A 21,337-nucleotide genomic window follows, 5' to 3' on the forward strand; every position below is an offset into this window, starting at 1 on the left:
AAGTCTTAACCCCCCCTTTTTTTTAAAAAAAGAATAATAATAATAATACTTGCCTAGGTGTTTAATGAACAGACATGGTGAATGGCTGCAGGTCAGTGGTAGAACATCTACTTTGCATCTCCAGGTAGGGCTGGGAATTTTCCCTGCCTGAAACCCTGGTGAGCTGCTGCCAGACAGTGCTGCCAGTACTGAACTGGATGGACCAATGGTCTGAACTTGGTAGAAGTGTTCCTCTGTGAGTCTTTAGATGGCTTCTTGGTTTTGGCCTCATGGGCTTCTTTCTCTGCTATTTTATCCAGATGTTTTATTGACTCTTCTTTTTAAGCAATTTTCTAATTGCTGTTATTAATGTCGTTCATTGCAAGACTTCTTGGGCATTTTTAAATATAATGTAGGGCTAATAATGAGCAGTGCGGCCACCCAGCTAAGTGAACAATTGCCCAGGGGGCATCCCAGCTCAGAGCCCATGATCCTAACCACTATTCTCCGCCAACTCTTCTCCTTGATAGTGATTGCTGACGCTCTCCATAGCACATCCTCCATTCCTCCCAGAGCAGCTATTTAGTATCAGATAAACTTTAATTCTGACAACTCTCTAGGTCGGTAATTTCTTCCTTCCCTGCTGGCATGCGGAAACTAATTGGCCACTGTCAGCGCTGCCTCTGACGCAGGAGTGGATATGACCCTTGCCTGTGTGATGGTGCCAAGGCTAAGTACATCAATGTGTCAAGGTTATTCTGCCCCACACTGTGCTTACACAGACTTGGAGATGACTCTCTTGATGGCATGGTAATGGCACTAATTGGCTCCCACAGTCCTCTGTGCCTGAAGTGGGATACAACAGAGAACAAGAACACACCACATTGGCTCTCTCAGATGGTTGGGATATGGAGCAGGTTGCATATTACGGTCACTACATGAAAAGCTCTTTCCCCCCCCCTACTGAAAAGTTTGGGGCTGCTCCATCAATAGGTAGAGAGAGCTGCAGGGGATAAAAAGCTTACACGCTGTAAAAGAGGAGACACCGCTTGACGTTCCCGACTGTTTTCCAACAAATGTTTATCTCGCCTGGCTAATTTTCTGTATACCTAAGGAGAGTTAGCTGTTAAAGGAGCAATGAGGCCCGACAGGTTTTAACAGTAATCAGAACGTGCACCGTGGACGACAAAGGTGTGTTGTTCAGCAGCAATTAACACAATGAGACAAATGTAGGTTAAACCTGGCCACAATTTTGTTGGTTACAGCAGATCAGAGTTTGGTGCTGCATAGGGCAAGGATCCTGCTCTAGGGAAGCTCACTTGCTGGTTGGTATCTCTCCCAGCCTGGCTGCCGGGCAGTCTGGAGGGAGTTGCCAGGCAGTTAGAGCCACCATGGCACAGGTTGTTCCTGTGGGTCCTGCCAGAGGCCTGGTTGTGTGGCAGCTGGCTCCCTTCTCAAGCTGGAGCTGAGGCCTTAGAACACAGCACTGGAGAAGGAGAGGGGATGTTCATAATTCCCCCAATGCAGTTGTAATTGCTCCCCCTCCCTTAAAGCTACTGCTTACTCCATAAAGCAAAATGAGTACCTGAATGTTTTGCCCTAAAGGGCAAATAGCAGTTTCACAGGATTTGCATCAGGAAAAGTGTGTGTTGTGCATGTAAGGGTTAAACCATCCTTTCTCCATGTTGCAGAGCTGGCTGGATTTGGACCTGACCTGTAGCAGCCACTAAACTTTTGCAAAGACAGCAGGAGATCCTATCACGGATTTCTAGCTGTCATCTCTATCTTGGCCCTGAGAAGACAGATAAGGAGGCAGATTTCCAGCTACACCACAAGTCAATGGTGGTAGCTCCTTGCTGCCCTCTATGGGCAGCAAGAAGGTTCAGGCAGGGGAAAGACAGGATTTATGAGGCAAAATCCTGACAATGTTCCCCAGTGGGGTCTGGGGAGCTCACTGCATCCTGCTGTGCCGTGGAAGTCCATGTCTGCCAAATTGAAAGACAGAGAACAGGATCCTGGACTAGATTGGTCTGATCCAGCAGGGCTGTTATCTTCTTAGATTCTGACCTTAAGATTGCAGTTCATGCATTTCATGAATTTGGAAAATGTGCACGCCCTTTCCATCAAATGTTCTCCTATGTGACTGATGTTGCTCAAGAATTCTAAGAACCAAACAAATCAGTGCAGTTTCAAAATCAGGGGTTAAAATCCCTGAAGTTTTGACAGGTTCAGTCTGCCATCTTGATTCAAAATGGTGCCCCCATTATATCCAAACACACATGAAAACATGCACTTGGGAACCACAATGCCAAATTTAGTTACAGTATCTTCAGAAGTGTCCAAATGCAGAGTGAGCACAACTTTCCAAAATACATACTAGATTATTATAGTAACAGAATGATGCAATCAATGGCTCTCTAGTTATTGGTGGTTATTATGCACATTCAGAGGTGGTATGTCACTGCATAGCAGCAGCTGGGGAGCCACAACAGAAGAGGGCTGTTGGCTTCATGCACTGTTCATTGCCTTCCCAGTGGCATCTGGTTAGCCACCATGGGAAGCAAGATTAGGAACCAAATAGACTGTTGGTCTGACCCAGAAGGACTCTCATTGTGTTCTGAAAAGACACCCCAACAGCCCTTGTTCCTATGGCTGCTGGCACAGCAAAATGCCGCTCCTCTCACAGTCTCAAGGTAACTAGCATTTTGAGCAGAGTTTTTGTCAGGCAGGTAGCTGGGGAAGAAAGCACATAAGCCATCCATAGCCTTTGGTAAGTAGAGCCCTGTAAGGTTCTGATGACAGCTCTTTTCCCCCATCAAAGCTCCCAGCTGCCTCACAGCACAGCCCTCCACACACCATCCTGACTAATGATTTGATAGCAAGAAGGGCTCCATGCACCCGCTTCTCCCAGCTAGGGTTGATACCAAGGAGAGATGACATGCTAAGTCCTCCATGCCCTCTAGACACCAAAGCACCATTCTCGATCTGCCTGGAAGCAGCACTGTGAACTGGCAGCCTTGAATATGCATGGATGGGGTGACTCAAAACAGGGCGGCTATTTTGCCTGAAATGAAGGTAAATTTGCTTTGTGCTCATGACACATTTATCATGATGGCTCCTTCTCCTTCCCCAAAGGGGAAAAAAGCAATTGTCATTCACTTCTGGATATCTTTGTCATTGCTAATGGGCGTGGGGGAAGAAAGAAGATGTTTTAGCACAAGAGACAGCAAGGCAACCAGGCAAGTGCCTTATTGTCGGTCCAAAGAGAAGGGATTAGAGTCATGTGCCAAAACACTAATATTTATGTGGCTGCAGAAAGATGGCAGCAAGCCTCAACCCACCTACATATACATTTCCAGAACCAGGGTTCAACTTACAAACTTGGCCCTGTTCAATTCCCAGATGCACCTTGCTGCATACAGAGGGACTATCTCGTGTGGCTGGACAATTTACACCTAAATATGCTCAACTAGTTTGGACTAAATAAAAATTGTGTTGGGACTTACTATGTTAATATATTAAATATTAAATCACTTAATGGTGTGGGCTCCTTTGGCCAATAGCAGTGGAGGATGATGAAAAGCCTTAAGCACTGCTAATTTGCTTGCTGGCTGAAATCTGCATCAGCTTCAAGGTTCACTGAATTTTCTATCAAAGCTGATGAGCAGGAAACCCAGGCAACTTAGGAAGAGCCAGAGAGATAACCCATTGGGGGCAGAACGGGGTCTGCCCACCTCTGGAGAAGGCAGAAGTGGTGTTTTGAACCACAGCAGCCAGCTAATTCGGCTCCTGGGAAGCAGACACCAGTTTCTCTTGTGGCAGGCTGGAATGGGTTTAGCCAAATAGTTTCTAATTACATCTACTTTAAAATAATAACAACATTGAAATTTCTCCCAGGGCTCACTCCAAAGGAGGAAAAGGAGGGATAATCAGCAGAGCTGTGGTCCATAAATTTAGATTGCTGTGAAGTTTTGACTCAAGGGTGGGGAAGAGAGGCTCTTTAACTCCTACAGAATTTTCAGCAAAACCCTTCAGCTCACTGTTCCTTACTTTTTAAAACACATTTTAAGTACTGTTTACATCTGAACTTGCTGGTTTGTATTATATGGCTTTTTGATATCCAGTGCCCCTTTAAAATGTGTTTGGGGGCATTATTGGTTTGTTTTTGTTTTTATTTTGATTATGTATTTTGTGTTTTTATATTGTGATTTTATATTGTAAACCGCCCTGAGATCTGTGGGTATAGGGTGGTATACAAATTTAACAATAAAATAAAATAAAATAAATAATAATTAACAGACTGCATGTTTCAATGCTAGTCTGTTTTGTGTGTGTTGTCTCCAAATACAGAAGAAATAGTAAGTTAATTAAAAGGGTAGGTTGGAGCCGTGTCCCTGATATGCAGGTTTTCATTGAGTAGGAGGTTCTTGGTTGGAAACCATTAAACCATTTGACACGCATACCCCCAGCAGATTTTTGGAGAGGTGTTCTGAACCAGATCATAGGGTGTTGGTTTGGTCATGGTTCCAATTCTCTAGCTCTGCCACAGGTTCATTTGCTAGTCCATTATGTCTCCCTGAATTGTTTTAATCCTGCAGGGAAAAGGATGTTGGACTAAACTGGTGGTGTTGCCTGGTTGGCACTGATCCGTGACAAGGCCTTTTCAGTGGTGGCTCCCCAGCTGCAGAATGGCTGTCCCCATCATTATTAACTTTCAGGAGGAATTTTCAAACATCCCTGTTTACCCAGGTGTTTGGTGGCTGAAGATCTGCGGATGGTAGTATATTTTAAATTGTAATTGCTTTTAGAATGTTTTCATCTGCAACTGATTTGAAACGTTTTCAATTGTAAATTGTTTTTAGATTTTTAAAAAATCTGTCCTGGAATGTTTTTCTTTGCTTTTGTTTTTAAATTTTATTTCAGTTTGCTGCCCTGGGCTCCTTGAGGAGGAAGGGTGGAATATAAATTCAATCAATCAATCAATCAATCAATCAAACAATCAATCAATCATTAATACTATTTATAGCTTTGTTCAGTGGGGCCCTTCCTGTGTCCTTAATGTGCGCTTAAACCCAACCCAACACATGACACAGCAGATGCACACAATTGGCTAGTCATGGCCTGGAGGGAGCGCACTATGTGCAGACTTGTCTGCAGCCACCCATATGTTTGTGCAAATAAGCAACTAGGTGACGTTTGCCAAATCCCTCCCAACCCAATAGCACATGCAGCAAAGCTGTCAAGAGACAGCTTCAAGTCACCAGGCAGCAGCTTTCAGCACCATGGATAGCTCTCCCATCTACTCCACATTTAAGATGATGTGCTGAGAATAGCGCTGCCATGTATATTTGATCACTTTATGTTCTGCTCCATAGTAAACGTAAAGGTAAAGGGACCCCTGACCATTAGGTCCAGTCGTGGCCGACTCTGGGGTTGCGGCACTCATCTCGCTTTACTGGCCGAGGGAGCCGGCGTACAGCTTCCGGCTCATGTGGCCAGCATGACTAAGCCGCTTCTGGCGAACCAGAGCAGCGCACGGAAAAGCCGTTTACCTTCCCGCCGCAGTGGTACCTATTTATCTACTTGCACTTTGACGTGCTTTTGAACTGCTAGGTTGGCAGGAGAAGGGACCAAGCAATGGGAGCTCACCCCGTCGCGGGGATTCGAACTGCCGACCTCCTGATCGGCAAGTCCTAGGCTCTGTGGTTTAACCCACAGCACCACCCGCGTCCCTCTGCTTCATAGTAAGACTGTCTTAATAGTCATTTACAGATTTACAGACCTTCATGATGTAGATGGGTTTCAAAGTTGGGCTATTAGTTGGAGTCTTTATCATTTCTTTCTTGGACCCATTTATTCTGCTAAGGAAGAAATGATAAAGACTCCGACTAATAACCCTTTCTTTAAAATCCATCTACACCATGAAGGTCAGCAGGGAACATATCATACACACCTTCTTGGGCAAGGAGGTCCACAATTGGAGTACCATCACCACGAAGGCTCTGTGTTTTTAGAGCTACCTGCCATGGTTTGGGGGGTGTGGCACATGCAAAATAGATTCCCTTGGATGATCCTAACATGGCAGAAGGAGATTAAAGTAAGACGAAGGCACTGGGTTTGTGCTGTGTGACTTCTCTGTGTTATTTTAGAAGAACTCAGCCGCAAATGTTGTTCCCTGCCTCAGTACCTCCTTCCTTCTTGCCTCACTATTCTCGCTCCTCTATTATTTATCAGCTAACTGCATTATTTAACTCACAGTAACACATAACTGCATGGCAGGGAGCTCATGTTTGCTCAGCACTTTGAATATGTAAAGCATTATAAGGTTGTTATTAATAATTTGATAGGCTCTAAAGGCATCCGGGCTACCATTTGAACAGAGAATGATAGGCTGCACTGAGATGCTGCCAAGGAAGGAAAGGCAAACAGATGGGAAGGCAGCCAACAGAAAGTGGCTGAAAGGCATTCTTATGAACCATGCTGCCCCCTTGTCGAAAACCTCCCTTTAACATTGGTGTGGCTTGGCTACTAAAAAGGATGCTAGTTAATGGACTGTCAAGGCAAAAGGCAACTTTTTCCACTTGGATTGCCAACTCACAGCTACAGCAGGAGGAGGCTGTGAATCGGGTTTGTCCAAGATGGGCAGCAAAGAACTATGAAAACAACAGATTTTGACTCTTGAGTTGTCTAACAAAGTTGCAAAGAGATTTCTGAAAGAAAGCACTTTTAAGGCTTCAAGGAATTATAGAATTGTAGAGTTGGAAGGGGTCATGAGGGTCATCTAGTCCAACCCCCTGCAATGCAGGAATCATAGCTAAAGAATCTCCAACATGTGGTCATCCAACCTCTGTTTGAAAAGTGAAGGAGACTCTACCACCTTCCAAGGTAGCCCTTTCCACTGTCAAACAGCTCTTAGCATCAGAAAGTTCTTCCTAATGATGTGATATGGAATGTTATCTTTTAACTCTGTTCTATTCTGTTCCTACCCTTCACTTAGGATGTGGGTTAGGTTTTCCAAAACCGACCAGTATGGTATAGAGGCGGTGCTGTGTTTGCAAGGCTCTCCTCATTCTGGGCCTTGCCCAGTGATTGACATTAGGAAGTTTCTGGCCTGTAGGTCCACAGGCCCTGTGTCAGGAGCTCATCCTACACTTGAGTAGGGCCCTGGCAGAGACACATGCCTGACTGGCATGTTCGCTCCCTCCTGGTCGCTCGTTCAGGAGCTTCATAAGCTTTCTTTAGCCAGAACATCACAGCGACCGATGCCAACAGACATCGGCATACTTAGGGATCCGCAGAGTCTGCACAGTTTGCGTGACAGACCTCAGCCACTCAGCATTTTGGCTAATCTACTTTATTTACATATAAACACCCACAGAGCTCTGCAACATGGATTCCTCTCTCTCTAGCATCAGACAGCAAAGAGAAAAAGGACAAAGGGCAATAGTCCCACTTCACAGAACACAGTAACACAAACATCCCGTCTCAATCACTTCCCACTCTATGGAGTCAAAACATATACCATCATGTGACAGACAACAATCCCATGACTGCAACCATGGAACAGGAATTCTAACACCCTGGCCCTCACTTCATGCATGCCGAAAGAGCCTGCTTATCAAGGTGGCAGTTCACAGCAGTTCTGAGAAAGGTCCTCTGTGCCTGTGGCCATGACCCGTGGATTATGCCGCCCACTCTTTCCACATTAGAGCAGCCACCATGGCTTCTGGATGGTATCTTCCTTCAGCCCAGATAAAGACTATGGGCTGTTGGTGCTCCTCTGCCTACAAGAGTTGTGTCCACCCTGGAATGGCCCCAGTACTTATTGACCCCTGCCATGGCCTGTTTAAATCCCAGCTGGCTGTCCTATGCTTATTGCAACTTTGTCATGCCTTGGCCCCACCACCTGTGGCTGCACTGTGCCTGGACCCGCAAACACAGAAAATCGTGAATAAGTTGCAATTCATGGCAAGCTGACAGGTATGGAGATTTCTTAGAGGGGGAATCTTAAGCTGCACAATCCTAGGTTGGGGTGGGAGGGAGTTTTCCCTAGAACAAGCCACTTTGCCTACATTCTGCTTAAAAGATCATGGAAGCTGCCGACAACTTTGCGCAATGGAGCAAATTCTGTAATTCCCTCCCAAAAGCCACTCTCTGAAAAGCAGCGCTTGTTAAGCTGGAAGGATAAAGAGCTTCTTGAAGAAAAGGAAACAAAGATGGATCAGCACTGCAGGCAGTCATATGCTGCTAATTCCACACACACACACACACACACACACACACACACACACACTGCTTTACCACCACTGGGAGCTTTTCCTAGGCTAGCAGGTTTTACTCCAAGCAAAAGACAAGAGACAGACAGGCAGACAAACTGAGAAAATCTTGCCTTTGCTTTCTGACTCTGAGTTTCCTACAAATGGGCAAACTTAACCCCGCTGACGAAGGAGATGCCCCTGCTCTAGGAATGTTCCTATGTGCCCATCTGGACAGCACTGCTGTGCTCCCAGAGATTAAGCATTGGAACTGCTACAATTCCAAAAATTACTCTGTGATAGTGGCAAAATCTATCACAGCTCTAAGATAGGATCTTGCTGAGGATTCATGTGATCTTATCTTTATAAAGTCTCGTCTCATGTTCAGATAAGCAGTAAAGTCTATTGTTCCTCTAGACAATATACATCTGCATTCGCAGGGCTATTTCTATCATTTTCATGACGTTCCCCTGTTAATTTCCACATTATATTTGAGATGGCACATGATGTTAAAGCCACTATAGTGGAATATAGCACGAGTTTAGTGCTCATCACACTGCTAATTGCAAACATGTTTTTGTTTTTTTCCTGGAAGCATATAACATGGAAATGAGCACTAAGCTTTCATTATATTCCACTACGATCCCAGAAGTTGCTTTTATGTCATGTGAAAGCTCAGATATAATGCAGAACTTAACAGCTAGGGAAACATCATGAAAGTGGAATAAACTGACATTTGAATGCAGTCATAGTGGCCAAGAGTGCGAGCTGAGAAGTACATAATTCAAAAGTGATAAACTCATTCCATAGCCACTTTTAACAGTCTTTTTACTTTTTAATTTGGTTGTGCCTAGTCTCCACTCCCCACCAAGACACCCTTTCCCCCCATGTTTGTTTTTTTTTTTACCTCACACAAAACCTAACTACTTCCACAAACATATCAAGTCCTTTGTTTATCTGTTTATTGCAAATGCATTTTACATTGCAATCCTAAACAAGTCATCTTGGAAATAAACCCCATTAGAATCAATGGGATTTGCTCCTGCATATATTAGTATAGGACTGCGGCCTTAATCTCCCAGTTTTCTCATTGTTTCAAATTGGTCCATAAGTTGCAGTGAAGTAATAATAAAAGGAAACATTGTAAAACAGCACAAACAACCCTATCAAGAGCATTGGGGCAAATTATCATCTGCTCAGGTGCAAATAATTCTTGTTGGAGTAAGTGAGTCTTAAACAGCTCTGCAAAAAGCCAGGTGGGTGGTTTCTGGGAGGACATTCCAAAGTTGAATGATGCTACAGAAAAGGCCCTCATATCCCCTCCCATCCTTAGAAGACCCTGCCAGCAATGGGTTCACAACCATCTCTGTACATATTTAGCTTTCTTTAAGGGACAGGTGCGACTAACCTAAAACAAAAGAGCAGAGATCAATCCCATATTCATGGGCATCATGACAGAAGCAACATCAGGACTTTGAAGGACAAACCAACCTGAACCAAAGTGCTAATTGGAGTAGACATTTCCTTACCTGTCTGAAGCCATTCCTGGTATACTGCAGGATCTTCAGGGCATAGTTTGATCGCTGACCTTTGCTGTTGAATTCTATGTGGCCGGTGAGACCTTCCAATTCTACCTGTCCAAGAGAGGGTGAGTTGCAGCGCCAAATATGGAAGATTTCTTTTTATCCCCAAGCACACTGCTCTGGAACATCCACCCTCTCATTTAAAGCCAGAAGGAGAACGAATATGTCTCATCTAACATCTCGGAACTGCAGCCACTCATAAGGCAAGTTTGGGGCAGTTTGGCAGAATGCTCTCTCACATTCTTGCACAGGAAAAGCCACTGTGTCAGGGAGAAAGGCTGGGAGCTTTCGGCGAGGACAGGCATCTGATCCCAAGAGGTCTTTCACTCCATCTGAACTGCTAAATTCTCTTTTCTCACCACACCCTTCCTCCTGTGATTAGAGCTGGACGTTGAGCTGCTGAAGGTGGGGAGCTTAATTGTGTCTCATTCCACTATGTTGCTTGGGATTTAGGGCAAAGAAACCCTTACCGTGCATTGTTAACACAAATACACAAAGTACTGTCATGTTAAGGGATGGTAAACACAGCAAACCACATGCTGCTAATTGCTGCCTGTGCACTATGACACTGACAACCACCCTTTTCAATTTTCCCACCTTGGAAAATTAGGTGGCATTTCTGCAGCTTCCACATTCAGGGCCAGTTTCCCCACAGTAGAATGCAAAACTCCAGGGTGGACTTGTGATGGCACAGGGCAAGTGACTTGTCTGTTATCACAGACGGGCCTTAGGTATGTAGACAGATGAAACCATTACTGCCAGTGTGGTGTAGTGGTTAGAGTGTCAGACTGGGACCCAGGGTTCAAATCCCTACTCACCCATGAAGCTCACAGGGTGTGACCTTTGGCCAGTTACTGCCTCTCGGCCTAGCCTACCTCACAGGGTTGTTGTGGGGATTAAATGAGGAGGAGGAGGAGGAGAACCATGGATGCCACCTTGAACTCTTTGGAGTAAAGAGTGGCATGAAAATGCAACAAACAAACAAATAATAAAATAAAATAAAACTCATCCGAGACCCAGAAAAGCTGGCACAGAACCTGCTTTCACCAACAGATATTGATTTAATAAAGGGTAATCATCATAGAATAAGGCCTATGTAACTGGTACTCTATCAAGCTGAACACATCCTGGCTTTCCTGCTCCCTTTGGGACTTCAGAAAGGAGCCTTTTAAGTGGTGGCTCCCTACTTGAGGATGGTCTCCCCAGGGAGACACACTTGGCACCATCATTGCTTATCTTTAGGCACCAGGATAAAACATTTCTTTTCCTCCAGCTCTTCGGCTTTTAATCTATGGCCTCCCTCAGTGGGTGGGATGTTAGAGCAATTCAGGACAAAATATGTAGTTTGGGTATTGCTCTGGAAAGACTCGAAGTATTTGATGAAAGCTACGTACTCCAAACATTCAAGCAGTGGCTTTATGAACACGAAAAACAGCGTTAGTCTCCTCACACTCTGAGACCCTGTTCTCCGGAGGCCCTAGTCATAACTACTTCAGACAGACGTTGTGCCATTTACCTAAAAGACCTACTACTTCCTTCCCAACAAACCTTTTATGCTCGCAAGACAAAATGCCTTCCCCATCAGCAGTGACCACAGGTAAAGGTAAAGGTAAAGGGACCCCTGACCATTAGGTCCAGTCGTGACCGACTCTGGGGTTGCGGCGCTCATCTCACTTTATTGGCTGAGGGAGCCGGCGTACAGCTTCCGGGTCATGTGGCCAGCATGACTAAGCTGCTTCTGGCGAACCAGAGCAGTGCACGGAAACGCCGTTTACCTTCCTGCCGGAGCGGTACCTATTCATCTACTTGCACTTTGAGGTGCTTTCGAACTGCTAGGTTAGCAGGAGCTGGGACCGCGCAACGGGAGCTCATGCCGTCACGGGGATTCGAACCACCGACCTTCTGATGGGCAAGTCCTAGGCTCTGTGGTTTAACCCACAGCGCTACCTGTGTCCCATGACCACAGGTAGATACTCGCAAATTCCTTATCAAGCCTGCCTGTGTGCCTGCAATCAGGGAGTACCAGACTCACTGGACCATATTCTCTTGGACTGCCCTTTGCACAGCAGACTCTGCAAACAGATGCTGAGCAAAATGCCGGACTTGCGACCCATGGCTCCGAGAGAAAGCCAAATGAGGTTCCTCCTAGTGGACAGGGACAAGGACATTACTGCCTCAATGGCTTCCTTTTTAATCTCCGTCCTATCTGAAAGGGTTCTTAATGACTCATCCCTCTAGGGGAATAGACAGGGTGAGGCAGAACAATTGAGTGCCTTGTGACCCTCGACAGCCTCACTTCCGTCCCTTTTAAATCTATCTATTTCACTGACTTGAAATGTCTTAACTTGAAATGCCAATACAGGTATTTGTATTGTATTGTAACTCTGCTTTCAAACATGTGAATAAGTTTCACATGTTTAGAAGTGAGAGCTGGACCATAAAGAAGGCTGATCGCCGAAGAATTGATGCTTTTGAATTATGGTGCTGGAGGAAACTCTTGAGAGTCCCATGGACCGCAAGAAGTTCAAACCTATCCATTCTTAAGGAAATCAGCCCTGAGTGCTCACTGGAAGGACAGATCCTGAAGCTGATGCTCCAATACTTTGGCCACCTCATGAGAAGAGAAGTCTCCCTGGAAAAGACCCTGATGCTGGGAAAGATTGAGGGCACAAGGAGAAGGGGACGACAGAGGAGGAGATGGTTGGACAGTGTACTCGAAGCTACCAGCATGAGTTTGACCAAACTGCAGGAGGCAGTGAAAGACAGGAGTGCCTGGTGTGCTCTGGTCCGTGGGGTCATAAAGAGTCGGACGCGACTAAACGACTAAACAACAACAACAACATTTCACTGACTTGAAATGTCTTAACTTGAAATGCCAATACAGGTCTTTGTATTGTATTGTAACTCTGCTTTCAAACATATGAATAAGTTTCAGAGCTTTCTGTTTTGTTTTTCGTGCATGTGTTATTTGTTGTACATTGCCTGAGGTGCTTTTGTAGAAATACTTAACTTTTTTTAAAAGAAACCAAACCAACCCCAAACCAACAAATATTTTTAAATCAATATCCCCACCCCCACCACCGTCTTGCTCAGCATTAAACCCCCTGGCAACACTTCTCTCCCTCTTCCATCCAAACCATTTATGTTCAATCCTTCCTCACCATTCTCAGATAGTTCATCAAGCTGGTGCCATGTTGCCAGATTTGGGCAGATCCGCAGGACAGGGGCTTGACGCCGATCTCCTGGCTCCGGTTCAGCTCCTGAACGGCGCTCACGACAGCATAGACGGCATCAAACAACAAGGCAGAAGACAGCTGAAGATACCGGGAAGAGAATTGGAATAGGCAAAGGAATTGTAACCCAGGCTGGAAAATTGCAGAGTGCACAAGGCATCCCATTTATCATGTTTTTAATATATGTCCAGCTCAAATTACCTTATTATTATTTTTTAAATTAAAAACGCCCCTTATTCTAAAAAGCCAAGCAAAAAATAAATATATAGGATTCAAAATATCATTACTAGCAAAATTGCCCTGGTCACCTAATGTAATGTGTTATTCATAAAATAGGGTGGAATAGAAAAATAACTAGATCTATCAACCGACCAAAGAGCATTTTAAACTGAGCCAACTGTCTGGGTTTTAGGAAATGTAAATTGATGCAGCAGCACCACACAGGTGCCTTTTTTAACAATTCAGAAGGAGGGAAACAGGGGTGTATTTATTTGGCTATTTTTATTATTTTGCATTATTTATTCTTACTCTGCTACTTTTGGGGAAGGGCAGAGTGCTGAGGTGGGCATCGAATTCCTCCCTCTGGCAGCCATGAATCCTGTTTCTTTTCTTTTCTTTTAAATTAAAAATAAAAAGCCAAGAGCAACAGCAAGAAAATCGACACCATTCCAACCCAATGAAGAAAAAAAATGCAGATAATCCGACAGCTAGTTTCCTCTATAGACATACCTAAGTCATTTCTTTAGTGCATTTTATTTGTCTGCTTAGCCACATCAGAGATATCCTGAACTTTAACAAACCATTCGTATTTGCTGGGGCTTTTCTTCCCCCAGCATATTCTTCATTATCTGAGGCCTTGGCCTCGGATTCCTTCCCTGAGTGACGTCCAGCAGGTGCCCTTAAGAAGCAGGGTCTTTTAAGTTGTGGCACCAATCTTGTGGAATGCCATGGGGAAAGCCACCTGGTTCAAACATTCCAAGTTCTCTAGGGGGATAGTGGGAGACCATTGTCATGGAATGAGTTGCAGTTTGATACCCATACTGCTGCTGCATTGTTTTTAACTGGGTGATTCTTTATTCCTGCTGCCAAATGCCATTCCTTTGTTGCTGTTATTATCTGTAATTTGATTTTACTGTTCTAAATTGATTTTTCTCTTCCCCTCCAGGCTTTTTAAATTCCATGCTTTTAGTTCTTAGAACTATTTTGTCTTTCCTGTGCTGATTTTTTTAGTGCCGTTTACTGATTTGATACTGTCGAATGGGTTTATGCTGCTCTTTGTTAATTTTTGCACTGGCGTTGCTTTTATATATTTGATGGTTTTTTGTTTAGTACTGCTGATGTATTTTAGTGATTTCAATCCATGAACTGCCCAGAGGACACAGATGATTGGGCAACATAAAAATGCTTAAATAAAACAAAATAGATCTGTTTTGTGAATGAATTTAGCTGTCATTTGAAAAAAAGAAAGAAAACAAGGTAGAACATTTATACAATAAACAATTTACAGTAATAACCGGAGGTTCATTGTCTGCAAGCAAAAGAAAGCAACAACTACATTTTAAGAGTCCCTTAAAAGCTTTCTTTCAAATAATTCAAATGTAAAAGATTTGCATTGGATTTTAGTGCTACACGATCTATTGTGGGGGGGGGGGAGAGATGGCTGGTGGAAAAAATGATGGCTTTGCATGCAAAATGTCATAAATTCAATTCCTGACATCACCCTTGTCTGAAACCCTGAAGAGATGCTACCAGCCAGTGTAGACAGTACTTGATTAGATGAATAAATCGTCTGGCTCAGTACAAAGCTTTTTTCTGTGTCCCTATGAAGTATGTAACTTCTGGTCAATAATGCTGAACACAAGGATAACTCTACTGCACATCATAAATAAATCTGTCCACTCGTTATGACATTTTCAAAGTCTAAAAATGTACTCAAGATCTTATTTAACCCCGTAGGGGGTAATGTTTTGCAAAGTACACTGATCTGCACTGAGTCACTTTTAAAGAGAAAATAGCCTAATTGACGTATGAATCTCTGCCCAGATCTTGTCCCATGAGCCATTTCCCGAGTCTCAGAAAAACTTATAAGAATGCATCTTTATCTGTAAACCAGAGATTATATTATATAGTTGTGACAATTGCCCTTTTCTCTTTGGCTCTTTTTGTCAATAACTCTTCACACTATGTTGATTTCTCAGCCGACTTATCAAGTCTTAATTCAGAATACTGGACTTGAAATTCTTCAACCCAAGCAGGCATCAAGTGCGATGAATTAACATTCATCTCTTCGTGAGTAATATATCTGTTATGCACCACTAAATCCTTAAATCGCAAAACATTATGTAAGACTCCCAAGGGAAAGTCTCCTAAAACATCTTGTAAATTAAATTTAGAGTCTACAGAAATGCACCCAGGCTCAGTTTATTTCTGTACTTATCCCAGGATTTCATCAGTTACAGTGGTATTAACTTCTGCCCGTACAACCTTTAGCACTTATATTTAGCCATCTAAGATAAGGCCTTTCGAGGGATTGATAGGAATGCCTGTTCCAACTAGTGATGTGGCTGGGACTCATATTACCGGGCTTGGAAAATAACAGCTCTCTGGTGTGCGTAGTGCTCACCTCAAATGCAAAGTGAGGATGGTGACATCCAAAGTCTCCTCTGAGCCAGAGAAGAATTCCCTCCTGGCTATGCTGTCCTCTTTGGGACACCCACTGATCCCCCAGCCTCCCACCACTTTACTTTCTAATTCAATGCTTTGGTGGTGGTGTAAAGGGTAGGAAATTGAGAGAAAGAGGCCTTCTCCCTGTACTGGGAGGTAAGGTAAAGGTAAAGGACCCCTGGACAGTTAAGTCCAGTCAAAGGTGACTATGGAGTTGTGACGTTCATCTCACTTTAAGGCCGAGGGAGCCGGCGTTTGTCCACACATAGCTTTCCGGGTCATGTGGCCAGCATGGCTAAACTGCTTCTGGAGCAACGGGACACCGTGATGGAAGCCATTTACCTTCCTGCCGCAACCATACCTATTTATCTACTTGCACTGGTGTGCTGGTCCAGGGGGGAGGTTACCGTGGGGCGAGGTCCAGGACCTGAGTCGAGGGTCGGCAGACAGTCCTCCACAGGCGAAGTGGGGTCCACAGCGAGGAGCCGGGCAAGGACAGGAACTCTGGGGGAACCGGACTGGGTGCTGGCTGAGACAGCTCTTCAACGACGTTGCTCCCGCAACCTGGGACCGGGCTGACTGGCCTTTATCTGCTCTGAGGCCAGGGGCGGTCCCAGCCCCCAGGAGACCTGCCTCTCCTGGCCTTAAGGCGAGCACTCCTCCTGGGAGAAACCAGTTCTCTCCGCCTCTCTGCCCTGAGCCTCTGCAGTTCAGGAGAGGCTGAAGGGTTACTGGACCCAGGGGGAGACTCACCTGTAGGCACTGAGTCCTCAACCACCTCCGGAGCCAGAGTGGATTCACCTGGTGCCTGCTCCTGAGGATCCGGCACAGGTGCAGGCACTTCAGAATCAAGGCCCTGCCCCAGTTCAGCCGGCCCTGGAGGCGGGGACTCCTGTGCAGGCTGGGATTCCTCCGGTTCAGCCTCTGAATTGGATTCCCAGGCCATCACAACTGGTGTGCTTTCAAACTGCTAGGTTAGCAGGAACTGAGACAGAGCAATGGGAGCTCACCCCATCACGGGGATTCAAGAGGCTCAGTGGTTTAGACTACAGCGCCACCCACACTGTCCTACGTATCCTACTTACCCACTTATCCTAGAGGATAAGTCTATAAATGGCTACTAGTCACAGTGGCTATATTCTGCCTCGATGGTCGGAGGCAGTAATGCTTCTGCCTACTGGCTGTGGGAAACCACAGGAGGGGCAGAGTGGTCTTGTGCTCAGGTCCTGCTTGGGGCATCTGGGTGGACGCTATGAGAACAGGGTGCTGGAGTGGAAGGGACACCAGCCTGATCCAGGCTATGATGCTCTGCACTGGCATGAGGTTAGTTACAGCAGCCTCCTGCATAAATATAGCCTTCCCAGGGGCTACTGACATTACAGATTCAGATTGCCCTTGAAATAAACCAAGTGATTGCCTATTGTTTGGGTTGTGATTAGCCAATAATCCTATGACCATTCCCCCCACAAGGATCTTATACTACAGATTGGGGTGTTTACCTCAGTGGCAGACCAGCTGCTTCTTTTGCATGCAGAAGATCCCATGTAGAACATCTCTGGCATCTCCAGGTAGGGCTGGGAAAGATCCTTGTTTGAAGCCCTGTAGATCGTCTGCTACCAGTCAGTGTAGACAATATGGAGCTAGATGGACAACTGTTGTATAAGGCAGTCTCCCTATAGTCAATGAACTTTTACCCAGAGTAGACCCACTGAAATCAATGACCATAAGTACCTTAGGCCCATTAATTTCCATGGGCCTACTCCAGGGGTTGGCAAGGTTTATGTCGCCTGGGCTGGTTCACTCCAGCGGAGATCCCTCTGTGGGCCGGATCGAGCACCCGTGATTTCCAGCGTCTGTGTCTGCGCAGACACGATTTCTGGCGCCGTGGAAGCGAGTCCCTGCACCACACTGGTTTAGCGTAGTGCACGGGGACTTGCTGAGTGGGCGGCTTGTGGGCTGGTTAAACGACACCCGTGGGCCGCTTGTGGCGCATGGGCCTTAGCTTGCTGACCCCTGGCCTACTCTGAGTAAAGGTTAGTTGACCAGAGCTCCTCTATTCCTAATCCCAGTCTCGCTAAACTCTCTAGGTCCCTTCCTGCACGCAGGACTTTCATATCTGACAATATTGCTTTGGCAAAGGAGTACCCAATCTGTGTTGACAGCCCAACTTAGACTCATTTGCTTCTAATCACTTCTATTTATTCCTCTAGACTCAGGTGGTACTTTTTTTTTTCCCCAACCCCAATCCCATTGGTTTCGTTTCATTTTTCATCAAGTTATTAACTGGTCATTTTCTCTCTCCTCCTCACTGCTATGACTAAGATTTCACCTTTAATTATCATCACTTCCTGCATTTTCTCATTGTTGTCGGTTCCTTATTATTATCAAAGCTCGGTTTCTCCTAACTAACCTCTCTCCTCAGAGCGTCTCTCCTCAATTACCATTGTGGGGGTTCGGCGAGGTGTCTTCACTTCAGAAATCCCTTGCGTCACCTCACCTCCTCTGGCATGTGAGCAAAATTATATCTGAGAATACCTACTGCTTGTGTCATTTCTCTCCTCTAGCTATTCTGCACAAACAACTCTGGATGTAATTAATTCCCAAAATGGACAGTGCCTTCCTTTGAGCTTCTGCAGGAGGCATGCACCTTCCAGATCCCTCCTGAAGCTCTTAATCTTTGCTATGGGGAAGACTTCTATTGCTTAAGGAATGTTCTTTGGTGCCTTCATATAAGTAAGAAGTACTATGGGTAAGAAGAAATGTACTTTGCACATGCTTAGAGGCACTCTGCACTACAGGTTGCAGGAAGAGGGGAAATATGTAATGGGGAAACATATTCCGAGGCACAACACTAATTCAGGGTTGTAAATTATGGAAGGCAGGGCCTGCAGGAGCCATCCCATCCAATCCCAGGAAAACTATCCCTTTCCTGCACTTTCAGGTTTCATTTTTTAAAAAAGCTTCTCTCCTTTCTACTTACAGAGCTATAAGAAAAACTGTGAAGGCAATATTTTACCCAGCTACTTAGCAAGAAAAAACATGCCCCATCTTCCAGGATGTAGTGTTAATACAGGAAGACACTTTCCAAGCCCTTGGCTCCCTAATTTTAAAACATAAACACATGAAACCACGTATATTTAGGATTTTGCTATCTGATACTTTTTTATTATCTCCCCTCTACCCTTCTATCTCTAGTTTCTCCACTACCAAGATGTCTTGTTAATGGCCTGCACTAACGATGCTCCTTTCTCAAAAGAAGGCTCATAGGCCCATAAGAGATCAGCTTGAAGGTGGACACGATCTCCTATTGCATCCCAACAGCTGAGTCTTTATACTAATGGGGAACCTTTAACCCTCCAGAAGTTACTGAGCTACAACTCTCATCTTTCCTAGCAAGCATGGCCAAAGGTCAAGGATGGTGGGAGTTGTAGTGTAACAACATCTGGAGGGCCAAGGACTCACCACAACTGATTTATACTATTTTCTTTCTCCTAGAAATTAGTGCCAATTCCCCATGCCCCTGATAATCTATCAGTGCAAAAATTGGGGCATACTTTTGGTCTCTGGTTTGTCAACACCTTCCTATTCCACTTCTGTGATGTTCCCACCCCAAGGCTCGATTCCTGGAAGCTTTTGAAGCAACACTTGTTGTCAAACATTTTCTAAACTCTGCCTCAGGTAAGCTCCATTGCCATGCTCACAATTATGTCTTGAGGGGAAACCTTTCTGAAGGTCGCGAAGGGAAAGGGGTCTCAGAAAACACAAATGTTGTCAAGCCCTTGATCAATGGTTGCACACCGTTCTCTAGTTTTCTGTTCTCTTGATTTTGAGATTTTTCTGCAAACCCTCCTGGATTTTTAACCTCACGCGAGATCCTCAAGGTTTGGCGGAATAACAGCATTAATGTGAAAGAGTCCAAGATCTAGCTTGCCAGTAATAGGTCAAAAACATCCAATATATTTGGGTGTGATTTCCATTTGTTACCTCCATGTCAGAAATCCAGCTTGTCATCTTTAATTGTCTTCGGTCCGTTTTTCATCTCCTTTTCCCTTCCTCTGTGCAGTTAACGATCTCTTATTAGCTACCACAAATGATGCTTGTAGATCTTAATGAAGCATATGACACTATTGATTGGGATATTCGACTTTGTAAGCCTACAAACATTTGCTTCAATTCCAGGAGTGGTTTTTATGTTTGCCAATGTCTCTTTTTGTTTAATTTTATCAGACAGGATGATCAAGGACAGTTTTCTATGAAGCTGTATAATGGCTGTACACATGCAATCTGGAGAGGGTGGCGCTGAACATTTTTCAATGTGGCGGCATGCCACAGTCTATGGCAGGGTTGGGAAATATCAAGCCTGGAGGCCAAATGTGGCCCTCTGGGCATCTCTGCCTGGCCCTTAAGACTCTACCCAGCCCACACCCTTCACTGGTCCTGCTCTGCACCCTCCTAGAGTGATTTTCCCTGGCTAGAATATGATCATGAACTGTGGTAATGCCTCTAGTTTGCATGGATAGGGAGGGGGTGGGTCTGGTCACACCCACCACTGGTATGCTCCTGGAACATTGCCCATGAGAGGATGCAGCACTTGGGCCAACAAATTTCACCCATTCCTGCTCAAACTAATTTCCAAATTTTGGGGGTTCTGCTAAGCAGAGGTGCTCTTTCAGATATCAGAAAGGGGAGAGAGGAACAAAAATATCATTGTTCACAGAAGAAAGTCTCAAGAAAATTGAAAGGTCCACTCTTGGTGGTCCACTCATACATATTCATAGTGAATTCAATTCTCCAAGTGAGGAGATTTAACACAGCCCAAATGGAAATTTGGGGGGAAATCCAAGGTTTACAGGAGTGCAAAGAATGGTCAAAAACCCTAAAGAGAGGAGGGAAGGGAAAGCCCCAAATCACTCAATTTGGACTGAGTATGCTCAGGGTTGGATTGGGGGGCTGGGATAGAACCTGGGAGCAGATGGAATGGGGTATCATGGGAAAGGGCATGGCTGGCTGACTAGAAGCATGAACACAATATTCCACACTGCACCAGTTTGTTTCAAGTAGAGATGTGGGAGAAAAGCGATATTGGTTCTGTTTTCAGGTTGCATTCGTATTTGCACTTGTCAAATCAACATGCGATCTGAAACACAGCTATCCTTCAAAAATTGCACTTCTGCAACGCTTGTGATGCAGTTTTCTCACCGAAACTGTGTGCGCTGAAATCCAAACATTTTGGGAAAGTGTGCATGCAAATGCTTAAATTGGTGAAAATAATATGCAAAAATACATATTAGGAATATGTGCTTAAAAATCTACATATTACTCAAAACTGCACTAAAATGTGTGTGGGGGTATTGTATATTCACAAATGTGGAGAACTGAATTTAAGAATGGAAAAGTAAGAAACTGAGAGAAAATGGATGGATTTGTCCGTCCTTAGTTTCAAATCCCACTTCTTATGAAGCTTTAATAGCAAAAATAGCAGTGCCTTTTAAGTGCATTTTTGACAGTCACTTTTAAATCAACTTTATTCCATTGGTATCATTTTTATTCTGCCTTTCCTCCAATAACTTTATGGGATTCTCACGCAAGGTTTCTCCTCTGCCCATTTGGGGCTTCTGAATTG

General features: G+C 44.7%; 1 protein-coding gene across 4 annotated transcripts in view; it reads right to left on the reverse strand.

Annotated features, from left to right (window-relative positions):
* The window catches only part of GRIK4 (glutamate ionotropic receptor kainate type subunit 4), a 457,517-nt gene that overhangs the window by 76,594 nt on the left and 359,586 nt on the right, over positions 1–21,337 (reverse strand). For all 4 annotated transcript variants that reach the window (XM_083588425.1, XM_083588423.1, XM_083588424.1 and 1 more), the window contains exons 9-10: positions 12,979–13,131; positions 9,764–9,868 (exon numbers count right to left, since the gene is read on the reverse strand). In XM_083588425.1, the coding sequence (XP_083444551.1) occupies positions 9,764–9,868; positions 12,979–13,131 (258 nt within the window). The remainder of the gene's footprint in view (positions 1–9,763; positions 9,869–12,978; positions 13,132–21,337) is intronic.

Source organism: Podarcis filfolensis, assembly GCF_964270895.1.
Source record: "Podarcis filfolensis genome assembly, chromosome: 15".
In the NCBI taxonomy this organism is placed as follows: Eukaryota; Metazoa; Chordata; class Lepidosauria; order Squamata; family Lacertidae; genus Podarcis; species Podarcis filfolensis.